Source organism: Panulirus ornatus, chromosome 17 (genome assembly GCF_036320965.1).
Source record: "Panulirus ornatus isolate Po-2019 chromosome 17, ASM3632096v1, whole genome shotgun sequence".
Taxonomy (NCBI): domain Eukaryota; kingdom Metazoa; phylum Arthropoda; class Malacostraca; order Decapoda; family Palinuridae; genus Panulirus; species Panulirus ornatus.
The window spans coordinates 24,637,859-24,657,578 of record NC_092240.1 but is presented as its reverse complement, the minus strand read 5'-3'; the positions used below and the strand labels follow the sequence as shown (position 1 = coordinate 24,657,578).

At 40.3% G+C, this 19,720-nt stretch overlaps 2 protein-coding genes across 6 annotated transcripts in view; one reads left to right on the top strand and one right to left on the bottom strand.

Annotated features, from left to right (window-relative positions):
• Window positions 1-19,720, top strand: part of LOC139754641 (transmembrane ascorbate-dependent reductase CYB561-like) — a 316,316-nt gene that overhangs the window by 7,628 nt on the left and 288,968 nt on the right. For 3 of the 5 annotated variants that reach the window (XM_071672153.1, XM_071672157.1, XM_071672150.1), the window contains exon 2: window positions 15,329-15,499. The exons of 1 other annotated variant lie outside the window; for it this stretch is intronic. In XM_071672153.1, coding sequence (XP_071528254.1) covers window positions 15,360-15,499 — 140 coding nt within the window. In that variant the 5' untranslated portion in view covers window positions 15,329-15,359. Of the gene's footprint in view, window positions 1-14,510; window positions 14,582-15,328; window positions 15,500-19,720 lie in introns of those variants that run through there. One more of the 5 variants, XM_071672151.1, reaches the window with a different exon arrangement.
• Window positions 4,356-19,720, bottom strand: part of LOC139754642 (uncharacterized) — a 57,317-nt gene continuing 41,952 nt past the window's right edge. The window contains exons 3-4 of the mRNA XM_071672159.1: window positions 6,581-6,722; window positions 4,356-4,868 (exon numbers count right to left, since the gene is read on the bottom strand). Of these exons, the coding sequence (XP_071528260.1) occupies window positions 4,566-4,868; window positions 6,581-6,722 (445 nt within the window). The 3' untranslated portion in view covers window positions 4,356-4,565. The remainder of the gene's footprint in view (window positions 4,869-6,580; window positions 6,723-19,720) is intronic.

Sequence of the window (19,720 nt, the reverse complement as noted above, 5' to 3'; positions counted from 1 at the left end):
TAAGTTGACTTACAACCCTCTGATATTTTTGATAACAGGCTGGGCAATGTATCAGCCAAATCCTTCTCTTTAGTAGATTTCTCTGATTCATGCTTGGCTATTTTTTTTTACCCCATGTTTATAACTATGTTTCTTGGGGCTGAATCTTGAAAGTGTCTTTTTTGCTTTCCGATTAATGGTTCCTCCTTTTTTCAAAGAGTTTGGTGTATATTAGCTTCCTTGATTTTTTTTAGACTGAGATTGAAATTATATACTAGGGACCTGGACAGCTATGTTCTTACCAGTTTTCCCATCTGTCCAGGTCTCTTCAAGTTTTTGCAATCAAATAATCTGCTCTTTCTCAAAGAGCTGCATCACATTATGATTATCATATGCAACGCCAGAACCTCTTGTTTAAGGTATCCTACAGCTTTGAGGCCGCATTCCATGAGAGGGTTGGGTAAAGGCTCCCTAAGGATGGGAAGATCTTCAGCACTGTTGTGCTGTTTCATCTTCATCATTGATACAGCCCAGCTAATGATGACTTTCTGCTCATTTTGTTATCACTTGAAGGTAGAGCTCAGGAGTACCTGTAACATGCAACTATTGAAGGATCCTTTCTTTTATGCTGGCCAGATTTTTTTCTGATTTTGTGTTGTGAAGAGTATCAAATATGTATAGGCAGTCCATTTTTTTTTTCAAGCTTGTGGTCACTCTTACTGAAATCCCGTAGATTTGTAATATAGTACAAAACTAGTAGTTTGTCAAATGAATCTGCTAGCAATCTTGGTCAGTAATATAAATCTTTTATATAATTATTTTCAAATACGTGTGTAACATTTGCTGTCCTATACTGTCAAGGTAATGATTCATCTTCTGGTTCATTTCTGAGCATAATCTCAGTTGGCCTGTCAAGTGTTTTTGTACATTACTTGAGTACACAAAGCAAGGTACAACAGGTCCAGATGATGTAAATAGGTTTAGTTCTTTCTTTCTCTGTATTAGTATAGAAAAGCTATTTTTTTCCAAATTTAAAGAGGGGTAATGATAGTGGAAGGGCCATTTGTATTTCTTTTATCTTCTCTGACAGGTCACTGGTGCAAAGTTTGGATGGTATTGCAGTGGAATTTATTAAAAAATGGGGTGACTGTGTTGTTGACTGGAGTCTCCAATGTAAGAAAAAGATCGTCTTGAGTAACTATATAGTAACAGAATTATTCAGGCTATTAAGTTATTTTTGGTGATGTGGGTCTCCACCTGCTTGAGATTACACCCTGAAAAATTAGTCATGTTTAATGAGGGATAGGGGAGAAAGAATACTTCCCACACATTCCTCATGTGTCGTAGAAGGCGATTAAAGGGTACGGGAGCGGGGGGCTTGAAACCATCCCCTCCTTGTATTTTAACTTTCTAAAAGGGGAAACATAAGAAGGAGTCATATGGGGAGTGCTCATCCTTCTTGAAGGCTCAGATTAGGGTGTCTAGATGTGTGTGGATGTAACCAAGATGAGAAAAAAGGAGAGAATGGTAGTATGTTTGAGGAAAGGAACCTGGATGTTCTGGCTCTGAGTGAAACGAAGCTCAAGGGTAAAGGGGAAGAGTGGTTTGGGAATGTATTGGCAGTAAAGTCAGGGGTTGGTGAGAGGACAAGAGCAAGGGAGGAATAGCACTGCTACTGAAACAGGAGTGGTGGGAGTATGTTATAGAGTGTAAGAAAGTAAACTCTAGATTGATATGGGTAAAACTGAAAGTGGATGGAGAGAGGTGGGTGATTATTGGTGCATATGCACCTCTGTTCTGGGTGAGAGAGATTGGGAAGTGAGTCAGTTGTTTTTCGCTGATGATACAGCGCTGGTGGCTGATTCATGTGAGAAACTGCAGAAGCTGGTGGCTGAGTTTGGTAAAGTGTGTGAAAGAAGAAAGCTGATAGTAGATGTGAATAAGAGCAAGGTTATTAGGTGCAGTAGGATTGGGGGACAAGTCAGTTGGGAGGTAAGTTTGAATGGAGAAAAACTGGAGGAAGTGAAGTGTTTTAGATATCTGGGAGTGGATTTGGCAGAGGATGAAACCATGGAAGCTGAAGTGAGTCATGGGGTGGGGGAGGGGGCGTTGAATAATGTGTGGAAGGCGAGAACATTATTTCGGAAAGCAAAAATGGGTATGTTTGAAGGAATAGTGGCTCCGACAATGTTATATGGTTGCGAGGTGTGGGCTATAGATAGAGTTGTGTGGAGGAGGGTGGATGTGCTGGAATTGAGATGTTTGAGGACAATATGTGGTGTGAGGTGGTTTGACCAAGTAAGTAATGAAAGGGTAAGAGATATGTGTGGTAATAAAAAGAGTGTGGTTGAGAGAGCAGAAGAGGGTGTTTTGAAATGGTTTGGTCACATGAAGAGAATGAGTGAGGAAAGATTGACAAAGAGGATATATGTCTCAGGTGGAGGGAACGATGAGAAGTGGGAGACCAAATTGAAGGTGGAAAGATGGAGTGAAAAAGATTTTGAGTGATCGGGGCCTGAACATGCAGGAGGGTGAAAGGCGCGCAAGGAATAGAGTGAATTGGAATGATGTGGTATACCAGGGTCAACGTGCTGTCGATAGATTGAACCAGGGCATGTGAAGCGTCTGGGGTAAACCATGGAAATTTTTGTTGGGCCTGGATGTGGAAAGGGAGCTGTGGTTTTGGTGCATTACACATGACAGCTAGAGACTGTCTGAGAACGAATGTGGCCTTTGTTGTCTTTTCCTAGCGCTAACTCGCGCACATGCAGGGGAATGGGGTGTCATTTCATGTGTGGTGGGGTGGCGATGGGAATGAACAAGGGCAGACGGTATGAATTATGTACATGTGTATATATGTATATGTCTGTGTGTGTATATTTATGTATACGTTGAGATGTATAGGTGTGTATATGTGCATGTGTGGATGTGTATGTATATACATGTGTATATGGGTGGGTTGGGCCATTCTTTTTTCTGTTTCCTTGCGCTACCTCGCTGAAGTGGGAGACAGTGACGAAGTATAATGAAATATATAATAAATGAGGGTGCATTATCGTCAATTGACAAAATTCAGTCTTCTCAAAGAACTCGCTTCAGAGGAATCCATCTTGTCCCTGCTTCTGAGTTTAGTTTAGATTGGAGCTACATGAGCCCCTGAATTGTGGTTCTCCCTTTCACAAAGGGATTCATGGGTTGTATAATGTTGATAATAATGATAATAGTATTGACAGCTTATAATAAAAAATGATAACAATAATCATAAGCTTTCACTCATGGTAAAAACAAGTATATTTGATTTTCATCTCATTCTGTATTTGGTAACAGACCTTCAAAAGTACTGTATTGTTCTTATTTGATATCAGAAATATGTCTCCTAGGTGTGGCAGTACACTAGTCTTGTTGGACAGTTGCAGATTTAAGGCCTAAAGTACTGTCAGCAATGCAGCATTAGAAGTGTGGGTTTCAGTTGTATATTCAGATTATGCTATTTCATGATGCAGTCAAATTGCATTACTAATTTTTAACAGAAAGATGAAACATGCACATTTCAATAAGAATTTAGGGAGATCTTTATCTTTTCAAGATTTATATTAGGGAGAAAAAAGAAATGGGACTACACTGAAATGAACAGAGATGAGCTGCCATATATGTTCTTCATATTCAATCCTGAATTTGTACTGTACAGGATCAATTTTATGCAGGGCATATCATGCAGATATTGATCCACCTGTATAGCTGAGGCCACTGCTGATCACTACCAGTTATGTAGAATTATATATTCCAAGCTTAACAGTCACAGATAATGCTAAATGTATACTGGAGTTAATTAGCCCATCTGTGCTCCCTGCAGACATGTTCCATCAAACAAGGAAATATATGCATCATGCATAACTCTGTTGCTTGGTGAAATATCATCGCAAATGTTGTATGATTATTATAGACTCCTTTTTATGGATGAAACTATAATGCTGGCGATTTTTTTATCTTTTTGAATAATGTTAGCTGTTACTTTGATGAGGAGAATGTTAGCTGTTACTTTGATCAAGAGAATGGTATTTGTATACCACTTCATAAACAAAGATTAAGTGTTGTTCACATTTGGAGGGAATGTAAGTAATATAGTTGCTGTTGTACAGAAATTGCTCTATTCTAATGCACTGAGAAAAACAGGTAACTGATTGTTGACAGCCACAACCAATGATATAATAAAATGTAAATTAATTTTCAAATAGTATCATTAGGTCAGATCCATAGTTTTCTTCATGGTAGTAGAAGACTTGGTGCTGTAAAGTATGATAAAGACTACTAAGTTTTAACTCCTTTTAGATGGAAAGTACTTTGTTCATTTGAATGATGATTATCGATATGGTCAGATGACCCTGATTAACATGGAATGTTTCTAATATGATGATCCTGAGCATTTTGTAAAACTCATAAATCCATAAACTAGAGCTGGAAGACTAGATACTTATGGCATAGCCTACACGAAAGTGGAAGCTTTGTATTTCCACAACTAGACCTACAGATATGGAAGACTTGAGGTTGAAAGTACCATATAGGGACACTCCCAGCTGGCAAATGATTTAGGTGGGAGGAAGTTGGGTTGGGTAGGAAGGACAACGTTTTCCAAGAGTCAAGTCTGGGTAGTCATGGTGCCTGGGCGGGACGGTAGGGGTAACTGAGGGAGGCCCTCTGTGGCCTGATCCTCGGGTGGTGCTGGCAGAGGTGGCTGTGTTTGCAGCAGCAGCAGCAGCAGCTGCTGCTGCTGCTGCTGCAGCGGCCTCATGCTCAGAGGCTAGCAGCTCGGTCATGAAGGAGATATAGGTGATGGCCAGACGTAGAGTCTCAATGCGTGACAGCCGCTTTTCGTATGCAAAGGTTGGCACCTGGGGGAAAAGCAAGAATCTTAGATTGCATTTCTGTAGAAAATGGGAACCGAGGCAGTACCATGCTATGCATAGATGTGTATGAATACTGTGATTGATGTGGCTATTATTCATGGTAACAATTTGTTGATCATGTTTAGAATGTAATTTGATTCATCTCATAAATTATTATGATGCTGGTTTCCATATGCATTAAGTACATACCTGTCAAAATTAGCATACCTGGAAATTTTCTGTTAGTAAAACCAATCGTCACCTGGAGCAAGTCACAGTTTGGGGAGGGTGCTAAGGCCGTGGGTGCATTGAGAAGTATGTGGAAGATGAGTTCATCATCTGATAAGGCGAAGGTGGTTATGTGTAAAGGTATATTAGTCCTGACGTGTATGCATGCGAGATTTGAACATAAAGGAAAAGGTCAGACATGGTGGAAATGAATCCCATAGGACACGTGGTGTCAAGTGGGTTGATCGTGTAAGGAATGACATCAGTGTTGCCAGCCTAGGGACTTTTGACTTAATTTTCAAAGGAGTAGGGACATAGGGACGCCCAGGCAAAATTCTTAAAAACTTGGGGACTTTAAACGTTCAGTTGATATATGATTATATTTTTTTGAGACAAAAGGTGTCAAGTGGGTTAACCTTGTAAGGAATGACAAGTTATGACATTGAGAGACACTTATGGTAGTAAATGTAGGCTGATTTAGAGTACTGACTAGGGTGTGCTGAAATGGTTTGCACATACAAAGTGGATGATCAAGGAAAGACCAAGGCAATCTACATGTCAGAAGGGTATTGAGGAAGGGAGGAGGGAGGGGACTAAGATGGATGGATGGAGTAAATGAGGCTTGACTCCTGTGATCGTGTAATAAAACGTAATGCATTGTATGTCCCGTGTTGTGAATCACTTTTTTCCAAGGAGTTCAGTGATTTGCATTTCTTGTATATCCACGAGACGTAAAAGTATTGTCCCTCCAAAACGAACGAAACCAACTAACTTGGACTCAATGATTTAATGAAAGGAATCATGTCCAAACATAACATGAGACAGTGCTGTAACCGAGGCCCTAATGTTCAGAGGACCACGAAGGACTTGACACATTATAAGGGGTTTGGGATTACATCTAGGCGCACGCCGTGGACCCAGCAATTGAACAGCATATTTTTGTAACTTAGGTAAGTCAGAATGACGGGCCATCTGTTTAATATCCTTGCAGTAAGAGTCTTAAAGTATTTGATTTTTGATAGTTGCGTTTGGGGGCGCCACGTTGGTGCTCACATTGTTGTTCAAGCAGATTCAGAAGAGGATGAAATTTAAAATATACCTTCTCCGAAGTCACTCTGACATTGTAAAACTTAATAGAATGAACTTTATTTTATGTATCGAAATGTCACGAAACAGCTAGTGACAGCATGCAGTACAGGCAATGAACGTGTTCAGTGAAAATACAAAATAGCCAGCGATTGTATTGAAAATACGATTAACCATTGCATTTCTTTATGTTAGTTGATAATTATACATAGTGTGTATTTTTTGTGCTTGGTGAAAATTGGGTAGAACTGGAGAAATTGGGTAAATCGATCCCCCCAAGTTAGAGTTGGGGGTTCATGGCCAATGGTCATTGAAGGTAATTAGGCAGGGATCTCAAACATATTCTTCAAGTATTCACACATTTTTTTATTATCATTTATGCACTCAATTTGCTACCTTCTTACCTTGCGCCTGAGTTTGTCGAAAGCTTCATTAAGGTTAAACATGCGGCGTCTCTCCCTGACGTTGGCTGCGCGTCTCTGGGCTAGGGTAGGAACCCGACGTCGCACTTTCTTGCCTCCGCTGCCAACACCGCCACCACCGTACCTGTAAGGAACACATGCTCTGTACTGAACATTCATGCTCTTCATGTGCATCTGAATGAAATGAAACGTCAACATCTTATTATATGTATTAATGTATAGAGTTTAAAAGGCACAGAAAGTAGACGTAGGTTGGAAGCCATCAGAATTGCTCGTTTGGAATTTCCTCTATGCTGATGTGATAATTGTCAGCCATATATTGTTATGCATCCCTAGGATTCTCTCTCTCAACTTGCAGCTTCGAGGCTACGCTTCGCGTGGGAGCACGGAAGGTGGGTACCTTTGGAATGGGAAGGTCTTTGCAATGCTGTACGCTGAAGCTGAATTCCCGATCGCGTTGTTACCACTTTCAGCGTAGACTAGGAACATCTTGGTATATACTTTGGAATATTGTATATACGCTGTTCACCTTACCTTACCTTCTTCCCCCAGAACACCCTTCTGTAGGGGCTTTAGTCGCGCTAAGAAACTCAGTAACATCCACTGGGCGTGACCACGGATCAAGAGTAGTGACGCGTTTTAGATGGGTTAGTAGAGTGTGGGACAGCAGTGGAGAAAGTTTTTCATTGTGCTGGTTAAGTATGATTATGTGGAAGCATTGTTTACAGTGCAGTAGAGGCGAGTGGTGTCTAGACTGTAAACAGGAAAATATAACCTGCATGTGTCTGAAAATCATAGTTTTAGGTAGATGATGTCTTTTGGAATGGAGTTTGAGATAGGCTTGGGGTATTGTTGATTGGTTGAATGTTATTTTGTCTGTTTTGGGTTTGTTACGGGAAAGGAAATTGTGAGCATACTTAGTTGCTCGAGGTGAAAGGAGAGTGATTTTTTTTTTTATGTTTATTTCTGCTTGGCAATTGGTTGTTAGTTTCGATTGTTTGTGATGGGAAGGATGTAGTGCCGTTGCAAAGAAGAATGTGTCGAGATTTTTGAGGTGGGATTCTATTGGAAAATTTTGGCTTTCGTTGCACGGTCACATCCTCCCACCCTCGAGCCATCATCTACTTAGGGAATTTCAGCGTTCACCATCATTCTTAATGATCTAGAGCAAATTATCACCCACCCCCACCCATTTCCCTGATCACTGTGATCATTTCGGATCTTTTTCGCCTCTGATTCTGTAGTTTCTCAGTGCTTTATCATCAGCAAATAATAACTGACTCACTTTCCATATAAACGCTTGTTTATCAATGGCGTCCTAGCTGCGTCTCTTCCTTGTATATCAACTGACAGTTTTATATCTCATTCTTGTATCTCTGATGATGTGATCATTACACGAAAGTGCTCTTGGGAACTTTTTGTGTTTCATTTTCGTGTGGATTTCTTGATATATATATATATATATATATATATATATATATATATATATATATATATATATATATATATATATTTTTTTTTTTTTATATTATTATTATACTTTGTCGCTTTCTCCCGCGTTTGCGAGGTAGCGCAAGGAAACAGACGAAAGAAATGGCCCCCCCCCCCATACACATGTATATGTGTATATATGTATATATATATATATATATATATATATATATATATATATATTCTTTTCTTTCAAACTATTCGCCATTTCCCGTGTTAGCGAGGTAGCGTTAAGAACAGAGAACTAGGCCTTTGAGGGAGTATCCTCACCTGGCCCCCTTCTCTGTTCCTTCTTTTAGAAAATTGAAATATATATATATATATATATATATATATATATATATATATATATATATATATATATATATATTGTTTTTTTTCATACTATTCGCCATTTCCTGTGTTAGCGAGGTAGTGTTAAGAACAGAGGACTGGGCCTTTGAGGGAATATCTTCACCTGGCCCTCTTCTCTGTTCCCTCTTTTGGAAAACTGAAATAAAGAAACGAGAAGGGAGGATTTTCAGCCACACGCTCCCTCCCCTTTTAGTCGCCATCCACGACACGCAGGGAATACGTGGGAAGTATTCTTTCTCCCCTATCCCCAGGGACGATATATATATATATATATATATATATATATATATATATATATATATATATATATATATATATATATATATTTTGTCGCTGTCTCCCGCGTTTGCGAGGTAGCGCAAGGAAACAGACGAAAGAAATGGCCCAACCCACCCCCCATACACATGCCTTGATTCAATCCACTGACAGCACGTCAACCCCGGTATACCACATCGATCCAATTCACTCTATTCTTTGCCCTCCTTTCACCCTCCTGCATGTTCAGGCCCCGATCACACAAAATCTTTTTCACTCCATCTTTCCACCTCCAATTTGGTCTCCCTCTTCTCCTCGTTCCCTCCACCTCCGACACATATATCCTCTTGGTCAATCTTTCCTCACTCATTCTCTCCATGTGACCAAACCATTTCAAAACACCCTCTTCTGCTCTCTCAACCACGCTCTTTTTATTTCCACACATCTCTCTTACCCTTACGTTACTTACTCGATCAAACCACCTCACACCACACATTGTCCTCAAACATCTCATTTCCAGCACATCCATCCTCCTGCGCACAACTCTATCCATAGTCCACGCCTCACAACCATACAACATTGTTGGAACCACTATTCCCTCAAACATACCCATTTTTGCTTTCCGAGATAATGTTCTCGACTTCCACACATTCTTCAAGGCTCCCAGAATTTTCGCCCCCTCCCCCACCCTATGATCCACTTCCGCTTCCATGGTTCCATCCGCTGCCAGATCCACTCCCAGATATCTAAAACACTTCACTTCCTCCAGTTTTTCTCCATTCAAACTCACCTCTCAATTGAATTGACCCTCAACCCTACTGTACCTAATAACCTTGCTCTTATTCACATTTACTCTTAACTTTCTTCTTTCACACACTTTACCAAACTCATTCACCAGCTTCTGCAGTTTCTCACATGAATCAGCCACCAGCGCTGTATCATCAGCGAACAACAACTGACTCACTTCCCAAGCTCTCTCATCCCCAACAGACTTCATACTTGCCCCTCTTTCCAAAACTCTTGCATTCACTTCCCTAACAACCCCATCCATAAACAAATTAAACAACCATGGAGACATCACACACCCCTGCCGCAAACCTACATTCACTGAGAACCAATCACTCTCCTCTCTTCCTACACGTACACATGCCTTACATCCTCGATAAAAACTTTTCACTGCTTCTAACAACTTGCCTCCCACACCATATATTCTTAATACCTTCCACAGAGCATCTCTATCAACTCTAGCATATGCCTTCTCCAGATCCATAAATGCTACATACAAATCCATTTGCTTTTCTAATTATTTCTCACATACATTCTTCAAAGCAAACACCTGATCCACACATCCTCTACCACTTCTGAAACCACACTGCTCTTCCCCAATCTGATGCTCTGTACATGCCTTCACCCTCTCAATCAATACCCTCCCATATAATTTACCAGGAATACTCAACAAACTTATACCTCTGTAATTTGAGCACTCACTCGTATCCCCTTTGCCTTTATACAATGGCACTATGCACGCATTCCGCCAATCCTCAGGCACCTCACCATGAGTCATACATACATTAAATAACCTTACCAACCAGTCAACAATACAGTCACCCCCTTTTTTAATAAATTCCACTGCAATACCATCCAAACCTGCTGCCTTGCCGGCTTTCATCTTCCGCAAAGCTTTTACTACCTCTTCTCTGTTTACCAACTCATTTTCCCTAACCCTCGTACTTTGCACACCACTTCGACCAAAAACCCGATATCTGCCACTCTATCATCAAACACATTCAACAAACCTTCAAAATACTCACTCCATCTCCTTCTCACATCACCACTACTTGTTATCACCTCCCCATTTGCGCCCTTCACTGAAGGGGGTTGATTAGAAAGGGTAGTGAGTGGTGGGATGAAGAAGTAAGAGTATTAGTGAAAGAGAAGAGAGAGGCATTTGGACGATTTTTGCAGGGAAAAAATGAAATTGAGTGGGAGACGTATAAAAGAAAGAGACAGGAGGTCAAGAGAAAGGTGCGAGAGGTGAAAAAAAGGGCAAATGAGAGTTGGGGTGAGAGAGTATCATTAAATTTTAGGGAGAATAAAAAGATGTTCTGGAAGGAGGTAAATAAAGTGCCTAAGACAAGGGAGCAAATGGAAACTTCAGTGAATTGCGCATATATATATATATATATATATATATATATATATATATATATATATATATATATATATATGTATATATATATATATATATATATATATTATCCCTGGGGATAGGGGGAAAAGAATACTTCCCACGTATTCCCTGCGTGTCGTTGAAGGCGACTAAAAGGGGAGGGAACGGGGGCCTGGAAATCCTCCCCTCTTTTTTTTTTTTTTATTCAAAAGAAGGAACAGAGAAGGGGGCCAGGTTAGGATATTCCTTCAAATGCCCAGTTTTCTGTTCTTAACGCTACCTCGCTAACGCGGGAAATGGCGAATGGTATTTGTAAATGGAAATAGTGAAGAGCTTGTAGATTTATGTGCTGAAAAAGAACTGGTGATTGAGAATACCTGGTTTTAAAAGAGAGATACATAAGTATACGTATAAAAGTAGGAGAGATGGCCAGAGAGCGTTATTGGATTACGTGTCAATAGATAGGCGAGTGAAAGAGAGACTTTTGGATGTTAATGTGCTGAGAAGTGCAACTAGAGGGATATCTGATCATTATCTTGTGGAGGCGAAGGTGAATATTTGTAAAGGTTTTCAGAAAAGAAGAGAGAATGTTGAGGTGAAGAGAGTGGTGAGAGTAAGTGAGCTTGGGAAGGAGACTTTTGTGAAGAAGTACCAGGAGAGATTGAGTACAGAATGGAAAAAGGGGAGAACAAAGGACGTAAGGGGAGTGGGGGAGGAATGGGATGTATTTATGGAAGCAGTGATGGCTTGCGCAAAAGATGCTTGTGGCATGAGAAGCGTGGGAGGTGGGCAGATTAGAAAGGGTAGTGAGTGGTGGGATGAGGAAGTAAGACTATTAGTGAAAGAGAAGAGAGGCATTTGGACAATTTTTGCAGGGAACTAATGTAAATGAGTGGGAGATGTATAAAAGAAAGAGGCAGGAGGTCAAGAGAAAGGTGCAAGAGGTGAAAAAGAGGGCAAATGAGCGTTGGGGTGAGAGAGTATCATTAAATTATAGGGAGAATAAAAAGATGTTTTGGAAGGAGGTAAATAAAGTGCGTAAGACAAGGGAACAAATGGGAACATCAGTGAAGGGGCCTAATGGGGAGGTGATAACAAGTAGTGGTGAAGTGAGGAGATGGAGTGAGTAATTTGAAGGTTTGTTGAATGTTAATGATACAGTGGCAGATATATGGTGTTTTGGTCGAGGTGGTGTGCAAAGTGAGAGGGTTAGGGAAAATGATTTGGTAAACAGAGAAGAGGTAGTAAAAGCTTTGCGGAAGATGTAAGCCGGCAAGGCAGCGGGTTTGGATGGTATTGCAGTGGAATTTATTAAAAAAGGGGTGACTGTATTGTTGACTGGTTGGTAAGGTTATTTAATGTATGTATGACTCATGATGAGGTGCCTGAGGATTGGCGGAATGCTTGCATAGTGCCATTGTACAAAGGCAAAGGGGATAAAGGTGAGTGTTCAAATTACAGAGGTATAAGTTTGTTGTGTATTCCTGGTAAATTATATGGAAGGGTATTGATTGAGAGGGTGAAGGCATGTACAGAGCATCAGATTGGGGAAGAGCAGTGTGGTTTCAGAAGTGGTAGAGGATGTGTTGATCAGGTGTTTGCTTTGAAGAATGTATGTGAGAATTACTTAGAAAAGCAAATGGATTTGTATGTAGCATTTATGGATCTGGATAAGGCATATGGCAGAGTTGATAGAGATGTGAAAGGTATTGAGAATATATGGTGTGGGAGGCAAGTTTCTAGAAGCATTGAAACGTTTTTATCGAGGATGTAAGGCACGTGTACGTGTAGGAAGAGAGGAAAGTGATTGGTTCTCAGTGAATGTTGGTTTGCGGCAGGGTGCGTGATGTCTCCATGGTTGTTTAATTTGTCTATTGATGGGGTTGTTCGGGAGATGAATGCAAGAGTTTTGGAAAGAGGGACAGGTATGCAGTCTGTTGTGGATGAGAGAGCTTGGGAAGTGCGTCAGTTGTTGTTCGCTGATGATACACCGCTGGTGGCTGATTCGTGTGAGAAACTGCAGAAACTGGTGACTGAGTTGGGTAAAGTGTGTGAAAGAAAGATGAGAGTAAATGTGAATAAGAGCAAGGTTATAAGGTACAGTAGGGTTGAGGGGCAGGTCACTTTGGAGGTAAGTTTGAATAGAGAAAAACTGGAGGAAGTGAAATGTTTTAGATATCTGGGAGTGGATTTGGCAGCGGATGTAACCATGGAAGCGGAAGTGAATCATAGGGTTGGGGAGGGGGCGAAAGTTCTGGGAGCGTTGAAGAATGTGTGGAAGTCGAGAACGTTATCGTGGAAAGCAAAAATGGGTATATTTGAAGGAATAGTGGTTCCAGCAATGTTATATGGTTGCAAGGCGTGGGCTATAGATAGAGTTGTGTGTAGGAGGGTGGATGTGCTGGAGATTAGATGTTTGAGGACAATATGTGGTGTGAGGTAGTTTGATCGAGTAAATAATGAATGGGTAAGAGAGAAGTGTGATAATAAAAAGAGTTTGGCAGAAGAGGGTGTTTTGAAATGGTTTGGTCACATTGAGAGAATGAGTGAGGAAAGGTTGACAGATGATATATGTGTCAGAGGTGGAGGGAACGAGGAGAAGTGGGAGACCAAATTGGAGGTGGAAAGATGGAGTGAAAAAGATTTTGAGTGATCGGGGCCTGAACATGCAGGAGGGTGAAAGGCGTGCAAGGAATAGAGTGAATTGGAACGATGTGGTATACTGGGGTCGACGTGCCGTCAATGGATTGAACCAGGGCATGTGAAGCGTCTTGGGTAAACCATGGAAAGTTGTGTGGGGCCTGGATGTGGAAAGGGAGATGTGGTTTCGGTGCATTATACATGACAGCTAGAGACTGAGTATGAACGAATGTGGCCTTTGTTGTCTTTTCCTAGCGCTCCCTCGCGCACATTCGTGGGAAGGGGGTTGTTATTTCATGTGTGGTGGGGTGGCGATTGGAATGAATAAAGGCAGACAGTATGAATTATGTACATGAGTATATATGTATAAGTGTGTGTGTATATATATGTATACGTTGAGATGTATGTCTATGTTTATGTGCGTGTGTGGACATGTATGTATATACATGTGTACGTGGTTGGGTTGGGTTGGGCCATTATTTCGTCTGTTTCCATGCGCTGCCTCGCTAACGCGGGAAACCGACATTAAGATATATATATATATATATATATATATATATATATATATATATATATATATATATATATATATATATATATATATATATATATATAAGCGTATTTGGTTTCTTTAAGAATAGCGAACAATTTTGTCAAGTCAAAAACAGGAAAAATTCAGGGATGTTTCATAGATAGTTTACTCAGCTTTACGTATTCATATGCGCTTTTGTAAGGTCATGCTCCTAACTTGTATCTTACTCTTTATTTTGGTTTACCACCAATTACTGAAGCTGACAAAGACTAAATGCATTACTATATAGGGATGTAATAATCTGGCATCGTTTAATGATAGTACAATGGACTTAATAAATCTATTGTAATTATTGCATTCATACACGTACAATAACAAACGAGCTGCTTGGGCCCGAGAGGATATGGGTTTGTCATTGTTATCATCCGGATGGCGATGTGGCGTCTGACTCAACCAACAAGCTTCAGTACCATTGTGTCGGTGGTTTGAGATAGCGTTGCACGACGTTCCTCTTGCCTTGCAATATATTCTCGCTTAACAAGTAATAAAAAGCGGTGTAAAGGTCGATCTTTTTTTACAGCACTGTTTGTGTCTGCGGTAGTATGATTTAGTTTGAGGTTAGTTAAGTCTGGCTATAATAAGGACCTTATTATACACACATCCATGCTGTAACAGCATCAGTTGTCTCTTAAACGTTTGACCCGACAGTGTTACTTATTCGTGTGATTCATTTTAGGAAGGTAACTGAGTGTGAAGAATGAATACGACAGTAGGTCAGGTGCTGTATGGAAGCAAGCGATGGCAGCCTGCCACCTTCTCCAACTCTTCCGATAATTGCTTTGCCGCAGGATTTTTTGAGATTTTATTTTCCATTAACACTCAGTTTCATAGATATAAGGTATTCATAGGAGTACATCAGGAACGCGTACATCTAATATATATAGTGCAGTTACGTCACGTTAATGCACTGTATTTCCATAAATGAGTTTAATGCATTTTGAAACCTCTGTTTTTTCTGTATACGTTTAACCTTTTAAGACAAGTTTTTCGTTTTTGTTATAATAAAAACTTATCAAGAGTGGTGACAGTTGCTTTTGTAAACAGTGAGTGATAAGAAGTAACCCCTTGTTGTAATTGTGTAAAAGCACAACAGTATAATTGCACAAAACGTGTGCACATTATGGATATATATGAAACATTCGATGTTTGTATATTTTGAACAGTATTGTTCACCACATACCAGACAACAAAGGCCCTGATTTTTAAGCTGCTGGGAATATATCAACAGAAGCGCTTAAAGCGGTTGCTTCAAGTGAAGGATGTCGGCCAACTCCGCGTTTACGCCCATATACCTGGCAATGGTGGACAAGGACAATGTCCCCCTCACAAGCTCAGGGTTCTACGATTACGAGGACGACGACGACGATGAACAGATCGAGTACGACTCCTGCAGGATCAAGTAGGTCTACTGTTCTGGTACTAGGTGGTGGAGGTTAGTCTTGAACACAGGTGCTAGTAGTCTGTTTTGTATTACATTTGAGAAGTCTGTTTTTGCATTACATTTGTGGAGGAAATTAGGTTGTTATCTGACGCAGATTCAGGGACCATTGTTTTGCAGTTTGACTTTAGCCTGGCTCGAGAGACGAGAAGGCATAGGCTTAAGGACCACCCGTGGAAATAATTGTTGGTGAGCAGGAAAGTAAGGTCTTGAGTGACTAGAACAAAATACAAGACTGAGAGGACACAGTCCCTGGAATCTTTACGGGAGACAAGAACTGGTTTAAGAGTCATTTGCTTGTGAAACAATAGTCTCCAAGTCATAAACAAGAGCAAAAGAACCTGGTTAAACCCTCCAGGCGCGAACTGAGGATAATTCGAATTATCAAAAACGATGATGACAATGAAATTCGTTGTTTAGGGTCAAGAATAAGTTCAGGTGTAAATGATCATGTTTAAGGAATATTAGATCAGTCATATACGATAGCTACTCTGACTTGAGAGGTTACTGATCGCAGACCGATTTTCCAGACCCAGTAGGATGATTATAACTTGTAAGGATTACAGCTGCAGGACAAGGATTGGTGAAGTAGTCATAGTGTGAAGACCATGTGAAACCTTTGCAAGGAAGCAATGGTTATCGATATCTCAGTAACTGCTGGCCACAAAGCACAAAAGTTTGGTCTAGGTATGTAAATGTTTCATGAAATCAGTCAGGGGCGTGAGAGCAACACAGCCAGGTGTCAATCTCACTGTGGAGTTTGTTCAATATGTGTAAGAGGCCATTTTTTATTCTACATTGATAATGACAGAGACCATGTTTTGTTCAACATTCTTTGATACATGACGTTTTGTTCAGCAACCTTTAATTAAGATGACATAACATCACAGTTTGGTTTGGTATCAGCTGCCGTGCTCTCCATTGTCTTACGAATATTACAGGTAAGAGAAACCAGTCTTTGTTGCATTGCTTCAGTTATCACAGGCATTTTAGTTGGGAGGAAGGTAAAATTCAAGTGGCCTGATTCCGTATATCTGGTAAAATACACGAGTTCAGTGATTTATAGGGAAAATGAAGGGGTTCCCAGTCGCCCAGATAACTCCTGGGAGTTTTTAAGGCTGTGTGTCAGTTGTGAGCGAAGTCTGATCATATTCCTGCGTTAATGCCTATATCCCAGTTAGACAAGTGTTTACCATAGATCGGTCTGGTTCGACTGTTTAAGAGTCACTCGTTCTCTTACTAAGGAACTTGCACGGTAATCCTTCTTCCACATTTTTTTTTTTTTTTTTGTAACATTCACCTCTCCTTCAGTTGTGTGAGAGGTCATCGGGTGTGCTTAAAATTAGTGGTAACTATGCTTGGAGAACTGAAGACATGAAAGAGTCAATGGCAGGAGACGGTCAGGATACACGCATTTTTATATTCTGTTGTACTGTATATCGGGAGGCTTCGCCTTTTCATTGGCCCCTCCCTTTATATATTATTTACAACACTGCGTTGTACTCTGGTCTTTGTTATAAACCGACACTTTATTAACCAGTCTTATTTATTCACTTCTGTCTTTCCTCCTTTACTTTTGTCTTGTGGTTTTACGGAGACTGATGTAATTTGATTATATTTACCGGTCACATAGTTCGTTCCATGCAAACGCTTTGCTTCCTCCGTGCTGCCATGTAATAAACTTTGGCATTGATTTTGTCTAGGACTAGTGTAAAATACTCTCATAAGAAAAATTTATTTTTGTGATTTTGTTATGCTTTGACTACTATTTTTTACCTGTGAATTTCCTGGGTAACTTTCCGTTAGAAATAGCATGCGTGGCGCTTCTATTAAAAATATTGTTTGACGTAATGGTGATTTTCAAGGATGTTAGAAGCTGGTCGTGCAGCATTCCTGCTACCATCATCAACTAGAGAAGGTAAAGATAGTTTTCGATCTTATGAGAAAATAGATGCTGAATTGCTCGCTTGGTGGTCATACGCGAAGTATTGTCACATTGCAAGACCCAGTTTTTTTTATTTATACTGTACATGAGAAAACGTTTCTGAATATATCATGGGCAGTAAGGAAATATTTGTATGTAATATCACATCTGCTACCTTTATTAAACAAGTTTTTTTTATGGAGTGACTGAATATTACACGATGATCACAGCTGTATACAGAGCACACTGAAGTGGTTTAAACCCTGAGCCGTTTAAACCCTTTCCAGTTTGGAATACGTTGTTCTTAAGCAGCTTTTGGCATTAAGCCCATTTCTTAGTGACAGAATAAAGTGCTTTTGAATCTGCCATGATTATGCATTCACATTTTCCTGTAAATGATTCAGTTCAGTGGTCGAGGACGTTCAGGAAGAAACTTGCTTGCTAAATATTTAATAGTTTCCTCACAAACATTCATCAGTCAATGGTTGATGACCTTGGGTCTTCTCGCCTCTCCTTTCGCCATGATATGTAAGATTATCGAGAGAGGTCTGTGCTTCCTTATCCGGTCCTTGTTTTGTCTGTGATATCTTATGGTGTCCATTGCATCATGGGAAGAAAATCTCAAAAACGTACTTGTTGCAAGATACTGCCCTCCCTCTCTAGACATTGCTGTCTTAGCCTTACCTACCATTATTAACTCCATTGGACACACCGGCACTTTTAATGGACTCATCTAGATTGTGAAGCATGACTAAGACTCGGCTTGTTCTCTGCTGAGTGATGAACTGATATAGGTAAGCCAAATGCTTCGTTGTCTTACATCATAAATTGGAGGTCACTTCTTAGATATCTGTACTGTTGACTAATCTCTCCAGTATAAATCAGTTTTTCGCCGTACATGAGTAACTGACCTTCCTAATATAAAAGGGCACAAAAACCATTAGGAATTATTTCTTCTGCCTGTGTACCCGAGATATGTTAGTAGTTTACCTTTTGTCTTTCAGACAGAAAATTTAAGCTTCGTAAACTCATTGAGCAATATGATATCTTGAAACATTGTCTGTAGTGGTGAGATCTGCTTCAATAGTTTCTCCCTTTTGATTTTACTTGATATCTTACTTCTTGTTGATAGTTGTCTTCAGACCACAGCTTCTGTAGGAAAGACCTGGTTGGTGTGCAGAGGGTGTTTAGTGAAAAGCTGTTTTTCCTTCACATTCTTTTTCAAGTAGAGATCCTAGCTTTTCTAAACGTGTGCGTGCGGCTCTATGCAGGTGCCCACTTTTGCCAATATACGTGCTGTGTCGTTAGTTCTAATATATGGAACGCTGCTCTTCATAGTACTGATAGTTTGTAGGATTCATCAGACTTTTACATGCCTCTGCAAACACAACAGTTGTCTCGCTGGGCTTTCCCAGGCAGGTGGTTCTGTTAGCCGGTAGATGACATTTGCTGAGGCATTTTTGTGGTACGTGGCATCTTCTGCAAATAAATATTGAGGGTTGAGCTTTCGGAAGTCATTGACGGTCCTGTAAACCAACTGCTTCAGTTTGAATTCTACTGTGCGCCGTAAAACTGCAAAAATCAAACAAAACCGAACCATTCTGAATCGTACTGCAGGTATAAACTAAATATTTAGGTTTTATCTTAGGGTTCAGAACCAGAACACCTAAGACGACGATTGATTGCACTAGTACTTGGCTGCTCAGAATTGCCTCGTTCTGATTTGGTTTATGTTGGTAACATTGCCGATAGCATATTGCATCCTCGCTGTATTGCTCGAAGTCAGTCTTCAGTACTCGTAAATGGCTTTATATATGTTGCTATGGACTGACAAGTTTATCATTCTTTGTGGGTTTCTTGAAGCAAATGATTACAGTAGCTGAAGAAAAAAAATCACCCTCAGTAAATTTTCAGAGGCGATACACGGCGAAGGGTTATTGTGAGTAAAGCCATATGCTGCTGTCACGGTGAAATCATCGCACATCTGGTCACTAAGACTATTGTTTCAAACGGTGTGAACACCAGCAACCCGCCTCATTGTGCCTCAGGCTATCTTGAGGAAAGTATGTAATGTACTCAAGTCTGGCCTTTCACGTTGGGGATTTCCCTTTTGGGAGCTATATTTCTTTCACTTGTATTTCAAGATGGTTGGCTATTACCTTTCTAAGAAGGGGAAATCTCAAATTCTCGCCAGGAAGCAAGATATGGGTACACATGAGATTTCTATTCGCACTGGACGTTCAAAATGCATGACCAGG